At 32.5% G+C, this 27,925-nt stretch overlaps 1 protein-coding gene across 2 annotated transcripts in view; it reads right to left on the minus strand.

Moving 5' to 3' along the window:
- Positions 1–2,275: 2,275 nt before the first annotated feature.
- Positions 2,276–27,925, minus strand: part of LOC148615793 (multicopper oxidase 3-like) — a 30,002-nt gene continuing 4,352 nt past the window's right edge. Inside the window, exons 1-11 of one of the 2 annotated variants that reach the window (XM_088582381.1) lie at positions 22,235–22,260; positions 14,406–14,480; positions 11,061–11,281; positions 10,410–10,576; positions 9,194–9,444; positions 7,752–8,359; positions 6,753–7,055; positions 5,423–5,614; positions 4,831–4,978; positions 4,394–4,674; positions 2,276–2,855 (exon numbers count right to left, since the gene is read on the minus strand). In XM_088582381.1, coding sequence (XP_088438507.1) covers positions 2,409–2,855; positions 4,394–4,674; positions 4,831–4,978; positions 5,423–5,614; positions 6,753–7,055; positions 7,752–8,359; positions 9,194–9,444; positions 10,410–10,576; positions 11,061–11,281; positions 14,406–14,478 — 2,691 coding nt within the window. In that variant the 5' untranslated portion in view covers positions 14,479–14,480; positions 22,235–22,260 and the 3' untranslated portion in view covers positions 2,276–2,408. Of the gene's footprint in view, positions 2,856–4,393; positions 4,675–4,830; positions 4,979–5,422; positions 5,615–6,752; positions 7,056–7,751; positions 8,360–9,193; positions 9,445–10,409; positions 10,577–11,060; positions 11,282–14,405; positions 14,481–22,234; positions 22,261–27,925 lie in introns of those variants that run through there. The other variant, XM_088582380.1, reaches the window with a different exon arrangement.

Genomic DNA, 27,925 nt, shown 5'->3' on the forward strand with positions numbered 1-27,925 from the left:
AACAAACGATATTCCTTGGACAAAACGTCCGGAACATCAGGGAGATTTTAAAAATATGTCACGAACAACACATAAAAACAACTACCTATATACAGGACCAAGCAGAATGAACCCAACTTAAACGGAAGTGAACTCAGGGCGTGATATTTTTTTGAGAAAATCGGTGGCTGTTTCTAGAAAAATAGATTATGCAACCCTACCGGCGCAACAGATCCATGATCCAAGTTTAAGTGGAGTGCGGGTCGGTCATTTACTTTTGTTTCTCTGTAGGTGTTTTTTCGTTATTTCGTGTTCTGTTTCTTGTGTCCATTTCCCTGTCTAGCCATTATCTTTGGATATATATCCTTTTGATTTCCGATCGAATCTTGGTTCCCTTGATTCTTCTTGTAGGGCACCAACAATGTAGTCCCTTCAAAAACTCTATGACAGATGGGATAGTTTTTCTCCACACTGACACCGCCATAGATTGTGCGAAGCGCGACGACCGCCACATGTTGGCAAGATGACCTTGTCATAGTATTATGTGTAAGCCTTCAGATGAGTCCGCGTTGTGCGGTGTAATGAATGTAATACGCTGGAGCGACTGCATTGTTTCTACATAGGAATGAATAGATGAAAATTGGAAAATCAAATGCATCGAGTTTGTTATCGATTAGTTGTAAGCTGTCCTCTTTGTTAACTTCACGATAAAGGTAAAGATTGGAGACAATCCTCTACGTATTAATAGTGAACCCAATTTCAAGCTTTTTGCGTCTAGTGAGCAGAATTAGGCACTAAATTGATGATTATTTAGTGATCAAATCTCATTAACTGCGGTAGCTAACAGTTTATTAAGTTGTGTTCCTTTGTTTGAGAGAGTTTGGAAACAATATGAGAAAGGATACAAAGTATAAATTCATACATCCGACAATACAGGTCTTCTTTTCACGTTCATGGATTAGCAACTAACACTTAATACTCTAAACAAATGGACGCTAGTAAAAGAAAATGCATAGAATTAAAACAGTTGCTAGTTTATTCTCAAATTCATTTTCCAAAATATTTCCATTACCAATTTTTCGAATGTGCTTCAACATCAGAATCAAATATTAATCGAAACCATTTGAAATGTACATTTACATTTATTGTATTAAACAATGACATGAATTGTTACTGGGTCATTTTTCTAAGTATATAAATAAATTTTAAATATCAAATAAAGTTCCGCTATTAAGTTCTTCAGCTGCAGAAAGTGTCAAAGTCGCAACTAATTTTGATAAATGCAAAACCCCACGACCAGAACATTGTTTTACAATGATCTTTTAAACCGAAATTTAACTTATATAAAAAAATATTTACACAGCACATTTAATATTATTTTTTTAAAAATCACGCATCTTCGTTTCAGCCTATTGTTTTGAATTGATATGTATCTCTTTACATTAAAACCTGATTATTCATTTCATGAAGGTTGCATTCGGAATAAAAAAAAAATGAAATGTCCGGATTTTGGATATCTTAATTTCACAGAAAAGGATTACGGATTATTGAAGTAAAAAATCACAGTTCAATGCAATCCACATTTCATAGTACGAAAAACAACATCCCTTGAAATTAAAACCAGAACCTCAGAAAAGTTACTTAACGATGATCTTGAAGTTCGATAATAAAAAAACCTTCCTCAGTTTTTTTATTACATGCATACAGTCAGTACATGTAACTTATAATACAGGATGATGCATACATAGGTATATGACACAATGGATAATGAATGAATAACATAAGTGGTAATGGTTTGGCCTTTTGCGCTCCTTTCGTTGTATTATTCTTTTGACATATCCTAAAACAGGATTGATCAAGCTTGCCATGATTTAAAAACAATGAAAATAACAATGAACCTTCCCCAATAAACAGAAAAATACTGAAATGAGTCGACATATCAGCGCTTACATAAAAACTAGCTATCTTGTTTAACAATTTTTAAATATAAACACTGATAAAACGTGACATGCGCATACCTGTTTTGTAAAATATTAAAGCTAGCAGAAACCAAACAAGTTGAAAAAAACATTAATAGGTTGGAAAAAACTAATAGCAAGTATATGGAGTATGAAATGAAAAACAAAATTACATTGACCTGACTGACTTACTGACCATCGCCAAACTTTTATTCCCATTTTATATAAATTACTTTAACTACAGGGAACAAAATGCAATCAATGCAAATAATGATTTTTCACACATAATTTGCAAGACCGATAACCCCTTTCATACTTCTTGATTTTAAACGGTTTTTTTTTTGTTTCCCGGCATTTTGTTTCTTGAAGTTCTGTGTGTAATTTTGGCACTACATCATGATAGCACTACTATTACGTAACAAACGCAGCACATAAGAGATTGGATTTCAAACTGAATTTCATAAATCAATTTCATCTGTGTAATCTTCGTCGATTCTGCTTTCTGAAGATATTTGACAGTTTCTTTGCTAAAACTGTCTTGTGTCTAAAATTCTTTAAGGTTTTTGATCTCGTTTTAATAGGGTTAACTATATCTAACGGTTTTGCGAACTGCAGCAATTCTTGCAATGTTGTTTTCGCCCGTCCGGTAAGATGAATGGGTATATCTGGTAAGTTTCGAAGGGCATGAATATTTACAGCCGGTTTTGGCAAAAACTTTTTCCCGTGGTCGCCAATAGATATAGGAAAGTTCTTATAGCTTGCTGTGTGCTGTGGCTGTGAGTTGTTTATTGCAGGTGAAGTATTGTTTTGTTTCTTTCCAGTCATCCACAATAACAAGACATAGTGTAGAGTTGCCGATTCAACATCAATGTCGCGTAACTGAGAAAGTCCGCCTAAATAGTTTTCTTCTTGTGGATGCTAAAATATATAGAAGAAGGAAGGATTTAAGAAAAGAAAGATCAGAAAAGTGAATATTAGAAGACAGAAATATAGATTTGATATACATGAGTTTTTGTCAATATATATAAACGTGTACGTCTATATAATCATAAACATATCTTTGAACAGCCAATATTCTGCTGATATAACTTTGGTTAAGATGGGCAGTTTGAAGAAATCTGGCTGAAATATACATATATCTATTTAAAATTTGCAAAAAAGCTAGATTACGACGAAATATAATTGACATTCTTTATAACAACAAATTAAGCATAAAATATATATCTTTGTATCTTTCATATAGTATATATAGTATCGATTAAACAATAATACAATGACCTCTCTGGTTCATTATGTAATGAAAATTGTTATTCATGCACAGTTAAGTTTAACAGTGATAACAATGAATCACGAAAATGTATGTAAAAGTGATACAATTCTTGACATTCAATATTAATGCTTATATTGTTTTGTTTTTTTTTTTAGTTTTCTGTTTAATTATTGCTTAAGACATAGCGGCAGCTTCATGCACTTGAATTTTGAATTGCAACATACTTCGTGAAAACCTTTTGAAAATACAAGCCGTAACAAAAGATAGTGTCATTTTGAATTTCGCCTTTAAAAAATATTTCACATTGTGAGATGAATCTTGATATTTTCTCTCGAAATGTGCATAATCAAATTAAGTATAATATTTTTTTTAAACAGCCAACGCATTGTTGGCTCTAGTCGGCCATTTATATCTTAACTTGATATTTGAAAAACTGTCACGAAATGTAATTGGATCGTAAACCTACATAATTAACAAAATATATAATATTCCAATTTTTTTTATACAACTAGGCCTGAATACATTCGGTTAACCAGTTATTCGACATTATTTAGCAACTTCTCAGACATGTGTTATTGTCATATGCAGAGACGCATTTATTACAAGAACTTACTGACAGGATTAGTTTTAAGTATAAACTTATGGATTTCATACACAAAGTAATTAATTTTAATACATCTGGTACATGCACTAAAACGTAGGTGATAAACAGCACAATAAACAAGACAGACATAGACTAGACAAAAAAAACAATGTTTGCAATAAATAAAAGCTTTATGAAACATTGTGTCAAAAGAAAACATAGACATAAATGTAGAAATAAATGTTAAATACATATATGGATTCAGAAAAGGGATTTAACTCAATGTAGTCTTTTTTACAATTACATATTTCATAGAATTATTGAGCAAGTCATGCATGCAATATATACTAACAATGCAGCTTGTTAGTACAAAAACACATTAAATAAACAGCACCTAATTCTAGTTATTGGAATTCCTCAATATAATTAATTTGTTAGTTTATTTAGTAAAAACGTCATTCAGCAACGAAGACAAAAACACAAAACAATACAGGTAAATATTGCACAAACATGGATTTTAGTGAGTAAGGATTTCTATTCGTTATATATATATAAGTAAGGTCAGTGTTTAGCAAGGCAAGCATGTACAAATAAAATAATTACTGCCATTGTTGTTGGTGGTGCTAAAGTTGAAGTTAAAATTGAAGTTGTCGGTAAAGTAGGTTGTGAAGATGGCGCTGCGGACGATGACGCCGGTAATGGCGGACATGACTGACTCAGTCTGTCAATGTCATCGTCATCATCAGCTGTGTCCGGTGTCCAGTCGCCACATCTAGGAAAACTCTTCGGAGGTTTGGGCATTTGGTCAACATCTCCTACCTGTATGACCATGGACATCCCCATTTCCATGTGGAATGCAATATGACAATGAAATAACCAAAATCCTGAAATTGAAATTATTTATGGTTAATATTGTCATTTGCATACTTTGACTATTTTATTTTGAAATTCAAAAACAATAAGCAAAAGATATTTTCCACAAATCATATTTAAAGATACGATTACACACGGGTTATATGAATGTTATTGTCTATCTTTACCTGCATTAGTTGCTTTGAAGCGTATAACGGTATATCCTCCGTCTGGTACGGTCACAGTGTCCTTCAGTACTGCTCGCTTTAACTTCCGCTTTATTTGGCCCATGGCATCTAATACTTTCACATATTCAACAGTTGTAGAAGTGTTTAGCTAAAGTTAAACAATGAATACCACAATATCTAAAGTAATGTTTATCTCCCTTTGTATAAATTGAAAAACATGTCAAAAGAAATTAACACATCATGAATCAGCTAAATGCTACTAATTACCAAAACAAAATGATTCGTCTATAGATCATGATCTAGGAAGACATTAAGGTACCGTATGTTCAAAAGATAGTTATTCCTTGGCACCCTTAGCACAAAAAACCGGGCACGTTTCAATATCAGACAAAGCCATGCATTAGCCAACAATCATTTGCCAAAAGAATTGTGAATTTCATTAGAAGGTAAATTTGGATTTAGTAACAAATTACAAATAAATCGAAGGAATAATAAGTCTTTGTCTTAATAAAGTAGATTTCAGATAAATTGAATGTATTTCATTTATTACTGTGTCATTTTTGTGACTCGTGAGTGAGAAAATATGGTTTACCTTTTCCATTGCCACTACCCTAAAACTGTGGCCGTGTAGATGCATTGGGTGGTTATTGTTCATTCTTTTCCCTTCATCTACAAGGACTAGTTCTACAACTTCTCCAAGCTCTACCTTCAGCCGGTGTGTACACTCACAGAACTCCTTTGAGCAATCCTTGTCGTCAAATGAGGTTTCGTCACAAAATAATGACTGAAAAAAAATTCAGATGTATCAAAATTACCGTATTTGTATCTAGTATGCGTAACGCAGTCCTACGTGTTACCTCAATCGTTGAAATAGTCATATATTTTGGTACTTCATTCAATAACTCTATTCTATGACGATGACATCAATCTCGTTACTGATGGAAAAAAAACCCTTTTTTTATACCCGAGTCAGAGTTGTCTTTCATATCAAAACACCAAGATTAAGTGTTCACTTGCTAAATTAAATTAAATTTTATAATTCTTGACAAGAAAATCCCCGTGTCATCCGCAATCTTTGTTTCAAAGCGGAACATTCTTATCAAATAATGAGCATAGCAATTTTATGCTTCCTGCGTTCTTGAAATTAATAAATATACCGTATACCTACTAGTTTTGGCGATGTTCTAATTTTCGTTATTTTGGCGATTCACAGAATACCGCGAAAAATGGTACCCTCGAAATTTAATTTTTATAGTATATAACGCTAACTGTTTTTTGAAATCGCGAAAAATGATACCAGCAAATATGCTCACTGGACAGAATCCGTGAAAATTAAAAACCAAAAAACTAATACTTTTACAGTATTGTAACAACAGTAACCTGTCAAAGGATATCAGACTGGCAATATGGTTGTAAATCAAATAACTTATAACCTATCCTTGCCTTGATTTCAGAAACTCGACCATTTAAAGGTATTTTACAATGTAAACATTGCAACTTTTTGTTGAAAGATTAGGATATAATCGAATTTGAATAAATCGGCCTTTGAAGAAAAAATCATTTTGTGTGAAAGATGTGATATTCGGATTTCACAGATGGGTAGGAGACAAACTTGTCAACTGTCTTATGTTTGTTGATAAATGTATACGGAATTATGTTTTTTATAATATTTGACACGAACATCTGTGTTACAGTCAGATAAAAGGCATCGCAATAAGACTTAATAGATGAAAAAAAGGATTTAATTTTGAGAAAACGCAATCTCATATTCAGTCAAAGTGAAGGCAATTACACACGTTTATAACGAAAAATAGGATATTGATGATCCGGGAACAAACGTCTGACCAAGATATAAATACTATCTCTATTCCAGACCAAGATATTAATACTACCTCTATTCCAGACCAAGATATTAATACTACCTCTATTCGTTTTGAAGATTGACTAAGTGGTGGAGATGGTGGTAGTCTGAATGTTATATGATTAAGCTGAGGTGACATCATATGCTGGCTATGCTTTCCATGTCCATGCTTATTCATCATTTTGCTGAGCGGGTAATATTTCTTGTCATTAAATCTAGGGTTCTCTACCATGTTGAAATCCATGGCTATATAAAACTTCCTATCTGGGATTGGTTTCAAGACATCATCATCTGGGATGAATGAATCTAATTGATCAACTGTTATGAAGCCCCTGGACGGTCCTATATTCAGAGGGTTCAACATCTACAAAACACTAATTCAGATTAACATCATCCAATGTGTATACGTGATGACAATGAAATCTCCTTTAACACCATCTAATAAATCTATTGATTGCACGTTCAGTGCTTAATTCAATCTTTAAATTCAAATATTGCAGGCAGTATGTCGATGATAAGAGCTTTTTAAATTTGTAATCAGTGATTCTTTTATGCCTTGTTTAAAGATTTACATTAAAGATGAAAATGATAATGATATTGTTAGTAATTCAGCAGTGGGTCCCAATTCTTTCTTTTCATGGCAATTGTGAATTATATATTACAGCAAGTTGTATGTTAGAAGTTAAACAATGTTTGCATTCAAAAGGCAAGTTTACAAGAAAAAAATCCTTAATGATGAACTAATACAAATATTAAACCTATACTTTACTGAAATAAAATCATTATCATGTATATCTAACTATACCTAATTGAGTTTTGACAATTTAAGCTTTTGACAGCGTTATGATTAACTTTAATATGAGACTGTCTGTTGGACTGTCTACATGTTGACGGTCTGTGAGGTCGTCTGAATTTTAAATTCCAAGATTGATTAAGAATTTGACATTTATACAAGCTGTGGTTTCCCTGAATTATTTTATAATCAAGTTAAATGACACTTCGTAGAAAAGTTCAAAAGACTAATAGTCAACTAAAACATCTGCAATAGAGTAAAACTAACCAGTCCAGGTCTATTGCCACTATGGTAATCCGGGGGCTCCTGAGGCAAAACAATTGCCGAACCTTCATAAGTTAGGAAAGCTGTCTGACTAACTGATTTATACTGTGGACCACATTCAGCAAGTCCACGAGCTCTGATCCAGTAGTTCCGTATAGGCTGATTAGCACTGAGTATAAAATCATATCGTTCACCGGCAAATACAGTAAAGGATTCAACTGTAATAGGGTTGAACGGTGAACCATCAGTTGTAACCATAGTCAGACTATGGTGATCGATAGAAAATTGAATTGGACAGTTTGCTATTCCGTTGCTAATCACACGGAATCGATACCGCTTGCCTTGTTTCACATTAAAAATAGAATGCGGAGTATGTCGTGCATCTAGATCTGTCATACTGTGAGGCATATTATCCATATTGTGACTTGGGGGCATTTCCTGGTTTTCTGAGCTTCGTCTGTGCATCATATGTTCAAACATCTGGTCAACATGATTCATTTCCATCGTTCTAGTCGTTGTTAATGTGTCCATTATCATATCTTCTGGCAATGCAGAGTCTTTATGGGCACTGTGATCCATCATTTCGTTAAATTCCTTCACTGTTCCTTTACCTTTTTTGGTTTTTCAATAATTAAAATTTAAAAAAAATACCATAAGGGATTTCTTGCTCAAAAGAAAAAAAAGTTTCATAAGCATAATATTACATCACAAAAGTATTGCTCTTTATTGGTCTACAAAAATATATGTTAGTGTTTATTGGTTGTCATTTATAACATATTTTTAATGCTTATCTTTTTTGCCGTACTTTATTTTTTGTTGACACAATACCATATTTATTGACCGGTGTAAGAACCGTTTTCAAAGGTTCTAAGTTGTTTATTTTTTGTATTATTGTTTATATTTGTATTTTCACTATATAGTAAAAAGTGACTTCATTTGACTTTATTTGTTAAGTGTTCGTTGACGCTGAAACATAATTGTTAACCGGGAACAATTGTAATGTTTTCCCGGGAAATGTAATGTTACGTGAAATGTTTGTAAGTATATTGGGTAGAACTTATATGAATAATTTTTATACGCTATTTGGGGGTTTAGATATTCAAAGATGATAGTTGGTAAGATTAACTTATCTTTTATTTGTATAGAAAATATTGTCAATGCTAATCAAATTACGAACAACGTATATTTTGGTATTAAATAATATTTTATTGTTTGTCGGAACTTAAAAAATTGACCTCAGATTATTACAGTGAGTATAATCGTTGAAGGAAGTCTGTTATTTATATGTAATGTTTTATTTATTGTATTATTTTAGATGTGTCAGAGAATCATTCCCACAGTATATGGACTACTTGCCATTTCATACTGTATGTTGAAATGCGTATTGGCGATAATTAACGATAAAAAAAGTAGGCATTACTCAATTATTAATGACGTTTTCTTACCGTTGATCAGTATTGAAGTTGGGAAGTGATCTTTCATAGCATGGTGGCCAGCAGCAAAACTTACTGCTCCGATATGTTCCATCCAATCATTGAGCATAATGGTATGCTCTGGTAGATCGTCATCAAAAAGAATAGAATGTGGGTCATGTGCTCGGGGTTGTCTTATAACAAATGATCCAAATATGCCATCAGTTCTCTGCAAGCCAGCATGGGCATGCCAGAAGTGTGTCCCTGGATCATTTGCTTTAAACCTGAAATCAAAATTTAACGTTCGTATTAAACAAAAAGAATGAAAAACATGGCTGATAGGATAAGTTATCAAATAGTGTTGGTTTGTGAACGGAACGTTAATAATTATCTTGATAATACATTGTATTATACATCATATGTGCGATTTCACTGCCATACAAATTAGCTACCACTTAAAAGTATTTTGTAATGGTAAAAATAGTAACATTTTGCCTTTTAGAGCACACTTCACTAATCACAACTATTTAATTCAAGGAGTATTTGAAACAAACAATAAAATATATGTTATAAAATATATCATTTATTATTAATTCATAAATCAGTTTTGTTTGTTTGTTGGGGTTTAACGTCCGAGCAGCAATATTTCAGCTATATTCAGACAATGAACATGAAATGGATGATAAAATGAACATGAAATGAAAAAAAAAGGATGGGTCACAAGGATAATAGGGTCGACAAATTTTGATTGCCACTGGAAAAAGGGGGGATGGGTAAGGTCGGGCAATTTAGCCTCCTGTGGCGGAGCGCAAAGGTTCCTACTATCGAATGCCACAGCGGGGTTCTTTAACGTGCGAGGAACGTGGCACCTTTCCAAACACGGTGCACCACTATGGTTTGCGGTCAGGTTTTCCGTATTATACCCTGACAACCCCAGCATGTAACAGGCCAGGGGTACCTCATTCCACCACCTGGGGCACACATCCCAGTTGCTCTGTGGGCAGATCGCCCTAGCCCCCGGCTAGGTTTCTGAGCACTATTTAGTCGCCTTTTACGACAAGCTTAGCGCTGCTGCAGGCCTATTCTTTTAACACCCGGACCTGATTTTTAACATAAATCAGAGTGTTCCGTAACTTATTTCAATATTATTTTAAAATTAATTTTCAAAATATGAAAATCTTGAATATACATGAAGAAATCATACATCGGTGATTGTTTAGATAATTGCATAGTGCTCTAGGGGTCTCACCTGTATTGAAAAGTAGTGTATGGGTGAATAGGACATTGTGTTAACATTGATACACCATCCATGTGTGGAGTTCCTTCCTGTAAGACGCCATGCCAATGAAGAGATACACCTTCTCCACCTTCTAGCTTGTTCTTCACATTGACAACTACAGTATCTCCTTTACAAACCTACAGTAAGCAGTATAATGGGAATGATTCAGAACTCTGCAATCTTAGTATAGTTAAATTGTGAAAAATCTTGATTTCATGTGCACAGTTTAATAGTTGACAACAGTTTTTTAATGTACATAAACAACACAGTACTATTGCCAGTAATATTCCTTTTGATGTGCAGTGTACATGACTAATTTATATTCTGTTAATTTTTTGGAATATAGGTAGATGTTTGTAAAAAATTGTTGATTATTGTAAGATTAGGAAAGCGACCTGGGTAGGAGGTATTGAAGTTTTATACTCATATTCCAAAAGTAAATTTCAAAGCAGATACCGAAACGGGATGCCCAAAGTCTTATTAACACTCTCTGTACATTAAAAATGTATATATCGTCACGCTGTTTAGAGTATTGTACAATCTTTCAGTAAATATCTTCCTTTTTTAATCTTTGCTTTTTCCATAATTTAAATATCAAATAGTAAACAACTTCTTACTCACATGTATGGAAGGACCAGGTAACATGCGGTTGACGGTTATAAGACCACGTGATATTCCATCGGCCGATACACAGTGAGGTCGTAGACAATCTGTGATGTTATAAGGACAATCATAACAAGCCTGAGTTAATGTGTAGTAATACTCTACGGTGAAGTCGTATGTACATTCCTTAGGCTCCTCATCTTCTTCACACTGTCTTATACATGGATGGTCATGATAACCTAAGACAGAATAATCAAGGGAACCAAGGTTATAGCGGTAATCAAAAGAATGCAATCCAGGGACAAAGACCAGACATGGAAAACATACATACACAACAAAGAACATAAAGTAACTAAAATCATACATACAAAGTAACAAAAGCAAATGAGCAACTCGCACTTCACTAAAAACTGGGAGCATGGACCAGGTGTACCAGTAGAGTAAGCGTCCTCTGCTTTTATAGAAATACCCGCCGAGTTACTCATAAAAGGTCAAGTCAGGGATAGACAAACGAGGAAAGGAAAACTATGACCCGTTGAATAAATCAGTTTTCATGGTGCAGATGGATACACTATAACGATCCACGAGTTCATGATGACGACCATAAAACTTCTGTAGTGATGACTTCAATCTTGTAGCAACATAACCCTGTTCCAGAAGCCTATTTGTTGAGTTCTAGCGCGATACAAAAAGTTTGCGTAGTTTCGGCAAGCTCTGGCATAACATATGAATTGTGATATGAACACTCCATACGCAGGTGCTGAAGGGATGTTGCCACAGATGAAAGGAAAGTTGACAATTCTGAATGAAAAGTCATCACGTTTGTCGTAAAGTTTGGTCAATAGTTTTACTTTACCATCGATTTCTAAGTGTAGGTCAAGATATGAGGCTGACTTCACAGTGTCTGTAGTATCCTTTATCTCAAGTTCTTTTGGGTAGATGTGATGTATCAAATCCCCAAAATTAGGATTGTTTAAAGATAATACGTCATCTATATAGCGGAAACTGAGATTAAAGGATGTAGCCAAACGGAATTGAACAATTCTAACAATGGAATGAAGAGATTTTCAAACCATAGCATAATCGAAAAAGTACAAGCATAACTAATAATATTTGAATATAAATGCTTCGTAATTAGATCGATTTTTTCATACCGTTTGACATATAAGATATTTTAAAATACAAAACCAAAGAAAACAGTATATACATATCCAGCCGTATAACGTATCAGCGTTTAAGGAAGATATATTACACAAAGGGTTCTTATCTGTCATTTTGCAAAGTTGTACAAAAATATTTACTTTCAATTAACTAAAAGTGTTTGAAATGATGAACAAATAATACGATTAAAGTATTTGTACATTATTACAAAAAATGGCCTCTTTCAAGGGAAGATAATTGGTGGGACAATGTTTGATGTAGAAATGTAATGGGAATTTAAGTTTTCTTTTAAATATTACAAGAAAAAGAGTGCGATGGCCCTATATTATCTGGTTGAAATATGACAGAATGTCAGTTAAGTGTTCTTAATACAAATAAATAAGACATTCTAAATACTAATAGTTAAAAGATTGCAAAATAGTTAAAATAACCAGCAGAGTCCATATAAAATGTTGTAAATTGTCTTTATCAAGGCTAAATTACAACGAAATAAATTTTGGTGGCCTATGTTTTTTCACATTGGAATTCTAAATCATGTTCATTCAAGGATCAAAACCAGAAAATTTTATATATAAGAGATATTAGGTATGATCTACCTTAATTGCCTTTTTTTTTATTGTTAGAAGCAATAATTGAAACGGTCAAAGTTTGTTTTATTTAATGTCAATACTTTTTTTTTATTGTGAGTTTTTTTATATGGAAATAAATCTTTTGCGTATTGTTATGAATATTTCATAACAACTTATCACCTATAACTTCGTGATCCGACTCGAGATAAACGTAAATACCATTCTTGCACAATAATTAAATTTTGTTTACAATATAAGTTTGAGTACATAACTAAATAGTTCAATACTTCAACATAGTAAACAATAGTTATTCAGATCTTAAGATTTATTATTAAATTTATATATTTATAGGTTTGATTTTCCAGTTGTCTAAAATAACATTTTACTTATATCATTGGAATAAAATTAGAATATAGCTGTCAAATCATTTATATAAATTCTTAAATTCATGTGGTCGTTTATCATATATCTCACATTATGTCAGAAATTTTATTTCCAGGTTAAATTAAGTATTTTCTAAATTCCTTTGATCCATCCATATCATGTAAACTGCATTCTTTTGTGGTTATAACGAAAGAACAATTCATCAAAACAGCAAGAAATCACAACTAGTTGAGAAGACCGTCAAGGTCTGCGGCTTTCAGCACTGATATTCAATTATTACCTTGTCAAATCAGACATGACATTTGTATATCTTTACATCAATGTCGACATATAACCCTGTCGCTTATCTTGTACTGTTGTAATGGAGTGACATTTGACAATGGTCAATAGCTACATAGATGCGTTTAAAATTATGCTATATTCTATATTTTGTCAACGAACTGGGCGATATTTGTTTAATATTTCCGATTAATTTAATCGAAATACATCATTTTTTTTAAAATGTCCTGAATTAATATGATATTTGTGCAGATTGATTAGACATATTATACAGATTTTGCAATGTAATATTACGAGAAAAGGTAAGGTGTATATGTCAAAGAGACAACAACCCCACCGGGATGAAAATATCAGCCCAAGGCCACCCATTGGTTCTTCAATAAACGACGAAAAAGTCCTCACATGACAGGACAGGCTACAGCTGGCCCCAGAACATCATTATACACAGGTACAGAGAGTTTCCCATACATACTCAAGTAACATAAAAATAAATTAAAGGTGAAAACGAAACAAGACATACAGAGGTCAGAATTAACAATTTATCATACATTTGTATAAGAGAGTATTGCAGTATTCAAACTGTCCGGGAGCCCCGCAACAACAAATATTGACACAATTCCTAGTTGGAGTGGGTGCGATTAAGGTATAGCCACGCAATAATAGTGTGTTCAAAATTTAGGCATATTTTTTAAAAAATAATTTAAACATTTTATTTTAACATTACTTGAACACTATAAGTTTATTGAAAATATATATATGCCATTATGATTTTGTATAAGATCAGAAAAAAAATGCACCGCGTATTGGGTATTATCTTTCTCAAGACTTTTTTTAGATGTCCAAAAATGCTGTATTTACAACAAAATACATGATCATTGTTTACGGACACCGCATAATTAAAAATACTATTATCACAAATAAATATGAACAAATAACATAATTTTATAAAGGACAAAAATTATTTTCTTACCTTCAAGTCGGGACTGTATTGTTGATTGTACAAGACAAGAGACAATAGCCAAAATCACCGGGATATTCGTCATTACTGAAAATAAATACAAATAAAGGTTTGTTTTGTTTTTACTGTCCGTACCATGTTCATTGAGTTTTATGTTAAAAGATGTTGGTGTTAAAACCTTATGACACTATTATACATTATTTTGTCCAGAGGCATTTCTGTTTATATCTTCTGAACCATATATAGTTACAATATATATATATATATATTCTAGCCTTTTTTTATAATTTATATTACTCGGTATGATAAACGACATTGAAATAGATATTTAAAAAAATCTATTGGACCTTGTAACGAAAACTCATAACAAACAATATGTCATCCGATGTGGTTTTAATTATTTCCGGTCAGGGATGTTCGCATTTTTTGATACTTGATCGAGCTTTAAATTGAGATTTGCATTTAAAGTGTTCTAAGGTGGACTATGTGTTAATCCATTTGAATGATTAAACTCCTAAATGTTTTATTTGCTTGCACCTTGAAGAGAATTGACGTTATATATATATATATATATATATATATATATATATATATATATATATATATATATATATATATATATATAACGTCAATTCTCTTATATATTATAAATATATATATAAACCATTATCAAACGTAAGAATTTGACTTATTTCTATTAAAATCCTATCGCAAGCATAGGCATATCTTCTCTTACTTCCTTGCTGTTTCAAATATAGATTTTTAAATGGACATGTCAGTGAGCACATGCATTTAACAGCCTTTACGATGCATTCATAAAACAATACAATTTATAAACAAACTAACAAGTTATTTATGCATTACCCTTTCAATACTTAACAACAAGACATAACTCACGTCAAATGATTGGACAAAACAAATGGACAAACGGACTCTGCATAAAAAGAATAGCCCAAATACGACCAAGACATCAAGCAGAAAATATTTCATGGAAACTATTTTATCATATTATAAGTAAGAATGTAATACTAGTAACAAATAACAAAAGCTATGTAATCCAACATGTAAAGTTAAGAAAACAGTTTTTTGTTTTTGGGCGGGGGGGGGGGGTTGTTTTTCTGTTGTACATGTTAAAATTCTGGTAAACGCATCCTTAGTCAACCAAACAAAATATGGAGCACTTAACTGCATTATTATAACAAACAACTGAGTACAAATAGATCTGACAAAGCCTTAAATCACATTAATCTTGTTTTATCTGGTGACAAAACAAAACAGGTTAAATCATCTAATAGTTTTGATACTGATGGCATACTCTATTTTCTGACATATAGTCAGTTTTGGTATTCCACAGGTAAATCTTATTTTCTGACAGATAGTCAGTTTTGGTATTCCACAGGTAAATTTTATTTTCTGACATATAGTCAGTTTGGTATTCCGCACGTAAATCTTATTTTCTATCATATATTCAGTTTGGTATTCTACAGGTAAGTCTTATTTTGATATATATGTTTTTAGGTCATATCTAGGCTGTAGTCCGCATTTATAACAAAAACAGTGCAGGATAATTTGTAATTTGGGATCATACAATCATACCAGAAAGACAATGCCTACAATAGGTCAACTGTAATTAGCTCTCAATCATTTTACCTGACATATACATATGATTTTGTAGTAGTACATGATTATATATTAGTTGGGTAATGAATACATTGTAAATCATTTATTTAGACAGGCCACATAAAATTTCTATATAAAGATATGAAGGCTAGAAATCTGAATTCATTGGTGTCAATAAGGAATGTTATTTAGATTAATACGTCCTAATTATCGACAGTTGCTTTTATGAATAAATTATTTTTGAAAATTATAATTTGTAACAATACAACAAATGCAATGTGAATCATTCATTGAAAAATATTAAATGTCTATTATGCAATAATGCACAATGGTGCAATTTGACATTTTTGAAAAATTGCTTTTCTAAGAATTGTGACATACTTCATGTATAACATTTAAGTGTACATGTTATTATGGTACACTATAGACTAAAATCATTAAACATTAAGGAAGACTGCTTAATGTCGTTGTTCACGTCTTGATAATTTCAAATATCCGAATATACATTGACGTTCATATAAGTAATATTAGATGTTAATATAATGCAATAAATCATAAATAAGCAACTTCAAAGCAGCAAATATGTGATATTGCATTCGATATTCACCGTCAAGGATATCTATATCAAAGTACTGATAGCATGGATGACCTAAATTCAGATTTCCTAATAATAATAACCGATGTCCACACCACATAAATCATATTTGGTAGAAATCTAGTCATTTCGTTTACACTTTTATTGTAGTATTATTGCAATAATTACTGTTGGGTGTCAAGTTATGAATTTTCATATACATCGTAAAAGTTACAAGATAATCTTTATAACGCAGCTTACGAGAATGAGAGTCCAACGTAAATCACGCATACCTGCTTACCCTGCCGAGGCATCTGGTATCACTTCCGGATTTTATGAGGGAGTTCACATTGCTAGTGCTTAAGTTTTTTTTTATCTCAGTTTTATGTGTAACTGCATAATATTGTGTTGTCTTATAATCATTGTTTATTTGCATCCAGTCTGTTTCGTGTTGTCACGTTTTGTCTATGTTTCTGGTGTCTGAATTGTGTTTGTGGAGCCAGTATGGTTCGTGTTGTAACGTTTTGGCTATGTTTCTGGGTGTCTGAATTGTGTTTGTGGAGCCAGAATGGTTCGTGTTTTAACGTTTTGGCTATGTTTCTGGGTGCCTGAATTGTGTAAGTGAAGCCACTCTGTTTCGTGTTTTCATGTTTTGGATATGTTTTTGGTGCCTACATTGAGTATGTGGAATCACTCCGTTTCGTCTGATAACGTTTTGGCTGGTTCTGATGACTGAATTGTGTGTGGAGTCACTCCGTTTCGTGTTTTAACGTTCTGACTGTTTCTAGTGTCTGAACTGTGTATGTGGAGCCACTTTGTTTCGTGTTGTAATGTTTTGGCTTTGTTTCTGGTGTCTGTATTGTGCATTTGGAGCCATTCCATTTTGTATTTTTAACGTTTTTGCTATGTTTCTGGGTGTCTGAATTGTGTTTGTGGAGCCAGTATGGTTCGTGTTTTAACGTTTTGGCTATGTTTCTGGGTGTCTGAATTACCATTCTGTTTTGATGATATAGTGTATTTGCCGAGATTAGAATTGTTTAACAAAAATTTTCAAAAGATTATTTTAATTTATAATTTTACATAAAATTCCTTCATAAAATCTTCACCCGATCGTATATATATACGTCCTCGAAACCCAAGCTTACTGGCGTCACCTATTTAAGAAGAAGTGATCTACTACAGAAGCCACCCTGGGTTATCAACGATGATATTAATACAAATTATCAAAATAAAAGAGGAACGTGGACCTCATTTCACATAAATAATTTCTCATTCAGTGCTAGTTTCCGAATCTTTTCATCAATTTAATTTGATACAATTTTTTTCAAAATAACAGACCTTTCTGTCTTGTTAGAAAAAATATTCTATTGCATTTTAACACCAAGCTAAATAATAGCTTATCCTCTCAATTCATAATGTCAGTTATACCATGCTTTAATATTTTGTATTGGTAGTATTCGAATTGGCGACACCTGTACAAGTTTAATTGTTCGTTCCTTGGCATTTGGTGGATGAATACCTCATTGGCAATCAAACCACATCTCATATTTTTATACATATATTTTGTATTGTCAGGTTAATTTCAGTACTATTTTTCAATATATCCTGCGAAGAAGATTTTAAACAAAATGTGCTTTTCAGGCGTCAAGCTTGACTGTTTGAACTAATTGTTGGTTGCGGTATTTTCAACATTAATGTAAGAATATTCTATCTTATTAATGAAATTGTACGTTTGAATTGCATTTAATTATAAAACCTCTTTGGAAATTAGCTAAATAACATAGAAAATTATGTTTATCTTCACAAGTTGGGTGTCCAATATGCTAACAGAAAACTTAGCAAAGGATCGATCAGTCGACCATAAGAAATAGAATAGAATGATGAAAAATGTTACATATTGTAAAACGGCCTCCCTGATTGTTTGCGAGTGAAGACTGCTATTATTAAAAAAATAAATTCATTATCTTATATGGACAGATGGTAAAGATTACGTTATGATTAAATTTATTTGAAGGTTTCTTTTTTTATAAAAGTATCCCTTTTCCTTATTATGATCCCCCAAGGAAGTGGGGAACATACTGATTTCACTTCTTTTTTTTTTTTTTTTTTTTTTTTTTTTTTCTTTCGTCTAACCTCAGTCATGTCCGTGCATCTGCTCAGAAACGGCAAAATGGATTAAAACCAAACTTGTCATAAAAATAGACCCCTATATCGGCTTTACGTAGATATGCACAAAGGTTTTAAAATTTCAAACGTGGCCGCCACTTAAAAAAATAAAAAGGCAGTAAAATCCAAACAAAAATCAGAGGCATAACAAACAGATTTAAAATGCTCCTGTTAGAATGGGGGAGATGGGAGGACATCCTGTTACGCTGTGCGTAAAAATTATATCCAGTCAATAATATGATTTTGTTCGAAATCCTACCTACTTTTAGGCAAATCAAAATTAGGCTTAAGTATTTATACCTAATGTGATATTGTATGAAACTACAAATACACGGCCAATTATTAAAAATTGTTTATTCTTCCGGTTACAATTTATCACTCGTGGTACATGCATACGTAGTCAAAATTAGGAGAGATAATCATCCATCTATATCAAAATAGTAAACATTAATACAATACTTATGTACCAGCGAGAGTTGGTGAAATGAATGTCTGTTTCAATCTCATGTTCCTTAATGTTAACTTTGAGCATTACATTGACAATATAGACTGATTATGTTAACGCTGAATGACACCACAACATACACAAAATTATCATAAGAAATGCCTGATGCTATATCATATTAAATATTAACAAAATAATAGTCTGCAAAACAAGCGTAATGAACTACTCAATCATTGACCTATGGTCAAAGCAACTACGATATAATAGGTACAGACCATCAATAAGATGAGGTAAACAAAGTAACTGAAAGAGTAATCAAGGGAACCAAGGTTATAGCGGTAATCAAAAGAATGTATTCCAGGGACAAAGACCAGACATGGAAAACAGACATACACAACAAAGAACATAAAGTAACTAAAATCATACATACAAAGTAACAAAAGTAAATGAGCAACTCGGACTCCACTAAAAACTTGCAGCATGGACCAGGTGCACCGGTAGGTTAAGCGTCCTCTGCTTTTCTAGAAACACCCGCCGAGTTGCTCATAAAAAGTCAAGTCTATGACCCGTTGAATAAATCAGTTTTCATGGTGCTGATGGATACACCATAGCGATCTACGAGTTCATGATGACGACCATAAAACTTCTGTAGTGATGACTTCAATCTTGTAGCAACATGACCCTGTTCCAGAAGCCTATTTTGTTAGAGTTCTAGCGCGATACAAAAAGTTTGCGTAGTTTCGGCAAGCTCTGCCATAACGTATGAATTGTGATATGAATACTCCATACGCAGGAGCCGAAGGGATGTTGCCACAGACGAAAGGAACGTTGACAATTCTGAATGAAAAGTCATCACGTTTGTCGTAAAGTTTGGTCAATAGTTTTACCTTACCGTCGATTTCTAAGTGTAGGTCAAGATATGAGGATGACTTCACAGTGTCTGTAATATCCTTTATCTCAAGTTCTTTTGGGTAGGTGTGATGTATCAAATCCCCGAAATTAGAATTGTTTAAAGATAATACGTCATCTATTTAGCGGAAACTGAGATTAAAGGATCTAGCCAAACGATATTATTTCTTTCTGATCAGATCAGCTGTACAGTCAGCCTCTTTAAGATGTCTTAAACTCAAAAATTAACAAAAAAATAGCAGTCATGAAAATTGAAAGGAGAACAAGACAGAACAATACATGGCATGTCAAAAGTTCGATGTTCTGCTGTGACGAGAGAAATAAATGTATACACTGGTCAAAGGACATTGGAAATGCCACATCCATTGGCCACGATTACCAAGATGATTTACAGAAGTAATTCGACAAGTTCTCTCCAACAGGTGCGTGTCGCCAATACAAAGTTGTTGATAGTTTCTACTTGTTTTAATGGATCAGAATTTTTTTTACTCATTGCCAAAGTCGGTTGCAAAAGAATCAAAGCATACATCGAACTATACTCAGTTACAATAAGAAATATAGTAATAGATATCATATTAGTATAAACACGCATTCCACGATACAACATCACTATAGGAAGCTTAGAACAATTTATCAGCAACTTGTAATTTACAGCTGACGAGTAAAATATGACAAAATTATGTATATTAGCACTATTTACGGAAAAAAATTCAAGTTACTTTCGGTCAACAGTAAGAGGAAGTATATGTCATACGAGTACAAAAGCGCATTCCTCAATCACATACATCCATTTGATTATTTGTATAAATACAAACAGCATGTGGTTTACAGAAGCTAGAAATTTTGTTACGAAAACAAATGTGTTACGGAATGACAGAATGACGGACACAGATAAAACAGTACACCCCTCTCCTACGGAGCGGGGGTACAAAATTATACAACAGTGGGTAGTGGTCATTACACATGACAGTGTTTAAAAGTTAATCAGTCCGAATCCTACCGAGCCGTATTCAGTTTTTTATAGTACTGATAACAGGCACACTATCTACAGTACTAATCAGTAGAAATTCTGGTTACCTGGTTATATACGAATCTTTTTAGCGTAAAGAGGGTTATACCAACTGGCTACACCCATTATTTCAACGTTTTCGGAATCAAGAACGCCTTTATCATGTCTGGAAAATCACAATGATCTTCTCTTAAGATTCTGCCTGTTGCTATCCGTGTTTTGAATAACTGCCTTGGCGCTAAGTAGCTTGGTTATTACCCTTATTTACATTAATAATGTAATTTGAATACTTTGCAACGCAATAATGAATGTTAATTAACAACTAGTGATCAAAAGTGGATTAGAAAGGAACAAACATAGTGTGCCCATTTTAACCTTCTCTACTTGATAATGCGTCATCATGATCATTGTAAAAATAAACTTCAGCTTGTCACATCGAGATTGGCAAGTATTGATGAAGTTAATTATACAGAATATGAATAAGATGGATGCAATTAATATCAGATGGATACAAAAATGTAGACAAAAAGTCAGTTTCAACTAATTAGCACGTGAAATTCGGCTCGATTAACTAAGCACAAGAAATCAGCAATAGCACAAGAGAAAAGTTAAACATATTTAATTTGTAGTCACAAAATATGCATGAAAGGTAAAATAAACCTGAAAAAGGTTTTTTTTGTATTCTGTGAGAAACTTTAAAAATCGTATCAAAAAGCGCATATAAAACCAGAATTAATTTCGGCACATGCTATATATAGTGTACCGTTTATATTTCTTCTTTTTTGTATTTCGATCCTTTGACGTTGTCTACTACAGAAAAAACATGCAATCCTTTTTTTCAAATTTGATGCATAAATAGAATTTCAGATAAGAGAGAGCCAAAAGCCATAAATGAATTAGTTTTCCCTTAACTACTTAACAGTAAAATAACTGAGTCATTGTCATAATTGTCATCAACTTATGCAACTATTACATAAATTTTACAACTGACAGAGTGCGACGGTAACATTTAATTCAGAAATAACTGCATTAATCTTTTCGAATCTGTTCAAATCAATTATAAAGTAGTTTAAAACATTTTTATTTTTTTTTATTTAGATTAGTTATGTAAGACTTACTTGATGAGTTGCGAAATTTACACCGGATTTTCGTTTGTGGCCAAATTTCATGACTAATCCTACTTCCGGTCTTCCGGAATGCCTCAGTCAGGCTCTAATAGTATTTGAGAAATGAACTGTGTCTCTTTGTTTATAACGTTGCGGTAGACAATTTTCCGCAAGCTTGTAGAGATTGTCCGTTTTTACGGTAGGATTTAATTTGTCATGTACTAAAGTACTGTAACAGAAGACATGGGACCATTCGTCACGTCGGTATTACACTTGTTTTATGTCCTGAGTTCATATACGGTGAAATTAGCTATATATCTTGTGTGTATAAATAGTTTATAATAGAAATTGTACCTTCAGAAAAATAAACAAAATATGACAGCTGAGACTCAAACAACGTCTCTATTCATATCCCGTTTTATAGTATATATTTGTTTACAAAAGATCAGAGGGCCGCAAGGTCAGTGAAAGCGTCAAATTCGGTTGTTTAGACAATGCAATGAAAATGTTTTTCTTAACGGTACATGTATAAAACATTCATCAAATAAGATTTGTTTAGTATTTGGCAACATAAAGTCACTGAGTCTCCTCAGTTCGTATAACATGAGGCAGATCGCATTTCACGACGTAGAAAATAATATAATCTATAAAATCAGCGCAACGACTTGTACAGTCATTTTAATGCGGCTTTTATATATAAAAAAAAAAAAAACTGGGATATCTCCTTTTTAAGTATTTTTATATAAATTCTGACCATTCTAATTGCCATCAGTCATCAAAACTTCTTAAAATAATAATTGCGATAGTGCTAAATAGATATATAACAAATAAGCATTTTTACTGAAGCATAAAAATTCTCAGGGTTTTTATAATTATCAGTTTTCACTTTTAGCGATTTAATGGTGCATTTAATAACAAAGAAATTTAAGTATGACCACAACACAATTTAAATTTCTTGATGACACTAGAGAGCTATAACATTGGGATACATGAAGCTACATACATAATATGTTTATTTTCTACCGTTATGATAATATTCAAGAATGACTTGATGTCATTTAATATTATTTCATTTAATATTAGTGATTCATGCATTTCGTAATCCCAAATATTTTTTTGAATGGAATTCCTTCAGTAGGCTCATAGAAACTGTTGCAAAGTTGCCCACTGGAGAAATTAACACTTAAAATTTAGTAACATACGAAGAGTTGTTTTTGGACATAACAAATGTATTTGAACAGTTTCATTGATTTTCTTGAGATATGATGAATCATCCCATGCCTGGTTATTTTTTTTTTTTTTAGAAAGAACCATACTTAATGAGTGATGGTGCACGGTGAACATTTCCAGTCCATGGACTACTACTTTACGAAACGAAAATGAAACTGGAAGGGAAAGAAAGCAAGAATAATCAAACAAACAAAAATTAGAAGCTAGGTAAAAATTCAACACAAAGAGTTAACGTCTAAATTGGGTTTTGATATAGAACCCCTCGATATAAAATGTACTCATGTACCAAAAAGGTAATACGTGTATTGAATACTGAATTATAACAATGAAAAACGTGTACTCACGTACCAATTTTATTATTTTTTTTTTTTTTTTGCAAAGAGGGGCCGTCGATATAACAGGCAAAATAAAAGTCATACAGCAGTAAAGTGAAGAAAGCAACAACGAATAAAAATATAGGTCGTTGATATTCTTTCAAACGTCTAAATGATATTCAGTTTTGAAGCTATCGAAATATTCAATCTTGATAACCACATTCGACTTTTGTGAAATAAAAATGATTTCGACATGTATTTACCTCATATCTAAATTTATTTTTGTAATTTGTAGTATTTTTCAGCCCCCTACGTCTTTAACAATAAGAATTAAGTTTTTACATTATCAATATAAAGAAAACAACCCAACATCTTTTGTTAGATTATATTTTTCTGTTGCGCTTAACTTTCGAGGAAAAGAAGAAAAATACACAAAAATGCAAAATATCAAAAACTGATAAATCAAATGGTTAATCGAACAAAAAACTTTTAGCAGAAAAATCCGGCTTACCTTTTCTTTAGCGTCTTCTCGGTCTAATCGGTTTTTACAAGTTGAATTAATAAGATCATTACATACAAAAGAACAGTTGTCAATAATGTGATTGACTAAATGTCAATTGCAATGCAAAAAAAACCCAAAGATTAACATTCTGAGGGTAAAGACAATTCAACGAACTCCAATTTAATGGTTTACAAGGTTAACCTTTACTGATTGATCCATCATAAGCTTTAATCGACAGATACTAAATGCCATCACTTTCACCGGAAAAAAACACAGATTATTTGACTAGAAAATAAACTTGTAAGTATGGGTCTAGCTTGAAGCATGTATTAATCCTGCTTTGTATTTTTGCAAAATATGAAACCCTGCAGTATATGTCAGTACACTGTAGATAATATCTGACCGATACGTATGGTATTCGTATATAATACTCATACATTGTTTATTAAAGTTTGCTCAAGCATTCATATGATTTGATTACATTCCATATTTTATATTTTTACCTTAATTATAAAAAAACGAATCATCCATTTCTTTTTTAAAACAAAATATTAATGAACACCACAACTCTTGCCTATGCATTATGCTAGACGTCTGTTGGTCATTAATGTTATATTACGTTTTGTTTTAATTTATTTATTTTTTTTTTTTTGGCCCCGTGCAGGTCCGGGTGTTAAAAGAATAGGCTTGCAGCAGCGCTAAGCTTGTCGAAAAAGGCGACTAAATAGTGCTCAGAACCCTAGCCGGGGGCTAGGGCGATCTGCCCACAGAGCAACTGGGATGTGTGCCCCAGGTGGTGGAATGGGGTACCCCTGGCGTGTTACATGCTGGGGTTGTCAGGCTATAATACGGAAAACCTGACCGCAAACCATAGTGGTGCACCGTGTTGGAAAAGATACCACGTTCCTCGAACGTTGAAGAACCCTACTGTGGTATTCTCCCGGTGTAGGAACCACAGAGCTCCGCCACAGGAGGCTAAATTGCCCGACCCTACCTACTTCTCCCTATTTCCAGTGGCAATCAAAATTTGTCGACCCCGTTGTCTTTGTGTCCCATCCCTTTTTCATTTCATCATTTCATGTTCATTTTGTCATCAATTTCATGTTCATCGTCTGAATATAGCTGAAATATTGCTGCTCGGACGTTAAACCCCAACAAACAAACAAAACAATTTAATTTAATTTTGAAGAATAGTCATTGTTCTGTTACCGCGGATAACTTTTGTTGTCGGGACCTTTTGGAGCTCACTTACAGGTGACTTTACAGTTGTTAGAGACCTTTTAGTGATCTCTGAAAGTATTTTGTATTTAAATTCGTGCATTTGTTGTCGTCACCATATCCGCACTGTTTTACCCCGAGCGATAGCGATATGTTTTAATACACGCAGCCAATGTGTCGCACAAAATGTTGGTAATGTGTTTATCACCTTTTTAAATCATGGCTATGGTCTAAAGAGCTTCCAAAATTGAAGCACGTCATATTAGAATAAAGCGTAAAATTCTTTAAAATCTGTGGAGCTGTGGGGATTATTCTACACGTCATATCTGACTTGGGAAGACAGGTCTCTCCTGGTACTTTTATCTCGGAAACATTTGATAACATGTTGTATGTAGATGTTAAACTCTGGTTTTCTGAACAGTAACCTTATATCAAACTAAAAAACACATGTTTAGTCTTTATTCCTGTTATGATAATCACAAAAAAGGAAAAAATACCATTGTTTAATGTTCAGTTCAAGGAAATGTCATTATTGTGTGGAATAACCGCGAATATGTTCTTAAATAAGAAACAATAAACTTGGCGCTAAAATATATCAAAACCTTGCTATATCCATCGTTTTTTTTTTTTTTTTTTTTTTTGGTAAACTTATTTTTTTTTTATTTACGTGATTTAGATAAATTTTACTTTAAATGATTGTCTTTATTTTTTTATTCATTTTTGATAGTTCACAAAGTAAAAAAGTGTCAAATTAACAGTGCTAAGACAACAATGAACGCATAGTAATAAAACAATAGGGAAAGTTGTATTTTGTAAAATTGTGCAAGAAACTTGTAGTGAAAATTACTTTCAATTAAGAGTTAAAGTGCTACCAAGTTAAGTGACGGATTAAATTAGAGGTTTTAAAGATGGAGGAATCACCAGCACCGTTTAGTCATAAGTCTTTCGATGAGAAGATATTATCTAGCTAAAATGGATACACCAACATATTTTAAGAAACACATAATAAACAGAAAAAAAATCATATACAACTGTCTTTAAATGAAAGATATTTCTTATATCTATAACTAACAAGACGTTTGTAAGCCTAATTATTTTTAAAATTTGCAGTTCATAAATTCAATATTTATTGCTTTCTATTACACATTTTACAGTTACCAATAACTCCTCATTCGATTCTACGAGAACTATTTACTACATCTCTTATAGTTGTTGGAGATGCTTGTAAGTTTTGGCAATAGAATATTTCAAGGTAAAGACTTTATTTCCCTCACAGAGTATAGGTATGTTACAAAAGGCAGATATTAATACATAAGTTTACATAGTGACTAGTGTAGTATCATATGCATTACCAACATAATCGATATGATTTTTTAAAGATACCACTAGCCGTAGATGCTTAATTTTGATCAAATAAAGACATTCTATAACATTGTACGTAGTTAGCTCGATCATTAAAACGAATGTCTTTGTCGTAATAACTAATAACTATGTTGTTATAGCTCGTTATTACGTCGTTATAACGAGTGACTGTTGTTAAAATGAGTTCAGTTACGATGTCTTTATAAGTGACTGTGTCATTATAACTTCTTGTTATGTCATAACAACGAGTGACTATGTCGTTACAACGATTGAATGAGTCGTTATCATGAGTAATTGTATCGTTATAAAGAGTTGCTTTGTCGTCATAATGAGTTACATATATAACAAATGTTTTTATAACATAAAAATGGTTAAAAAAAACAAAACAAAAAAGCCAAAAAAACAAGAAAATAGGCTCTCTAAGCAACATTTTCGGAATGGTTTTACATGAATAATTGATAGAGTGAGTGGTGAACTTGAGATTTTGAGAATAAAATTCTTTTAACCACACACATATTGATGTTTTCTAATTCCCGACATACGAATTTGTGGGCGTTTTTGATAAGTCAATTAAATAAATTTAAATTAATCACTGATAAATTATCAATTTTGAAATTGGTTTTAAGACGTCACGTTATGAGTCAGCTGATATATGAAAGCAAGATTGAAGGTACTCTGTACTACAATAAACTTTTCGAACAGGTCCCTTAGAAGAGTACTTGTTGAACTAAAAAATAAATATAGTCCCTTAGTTTATAAACATGTCGAAATGGCCCTTAGTAAATAAACATGCCGACGCCCAGCAGTAGACAACTAACCCGTAACTGACGTTTTTTGGTTCCTCTTTGCAATATTACTTTAAATTCTAAACGTATATGAATATATGCTGTGTGGTTCAATTCAAAAGTGAAACATAATATATTCGGTCTAATGATACACTAGTTCGTTGAACTTTTATGTAATACACAAAAATCTACGTCTGATGATCCTACATCATAATAACTCCCTTCAAAGCTATTGAAGTACAAAAAGTAGCTGATTATTTTGATTTTCGTATTAAATACCTTGTAAAGACAC

This window comes from Perna viridis, chromosome 5, assembly GCF_037379345.1.
Source record: "Perna viridis isolate PV_CMFRI_1.1 ecotype Kerala chromosome 5, ASM3737934v1, whole genome shotgun sequence".
NCBI classification, from domain to species: Eukaryota; Metazoa; Mollusca; class Bivalvia; order Mytilida; family Mytilidae; genus Perna; species Perna viridis.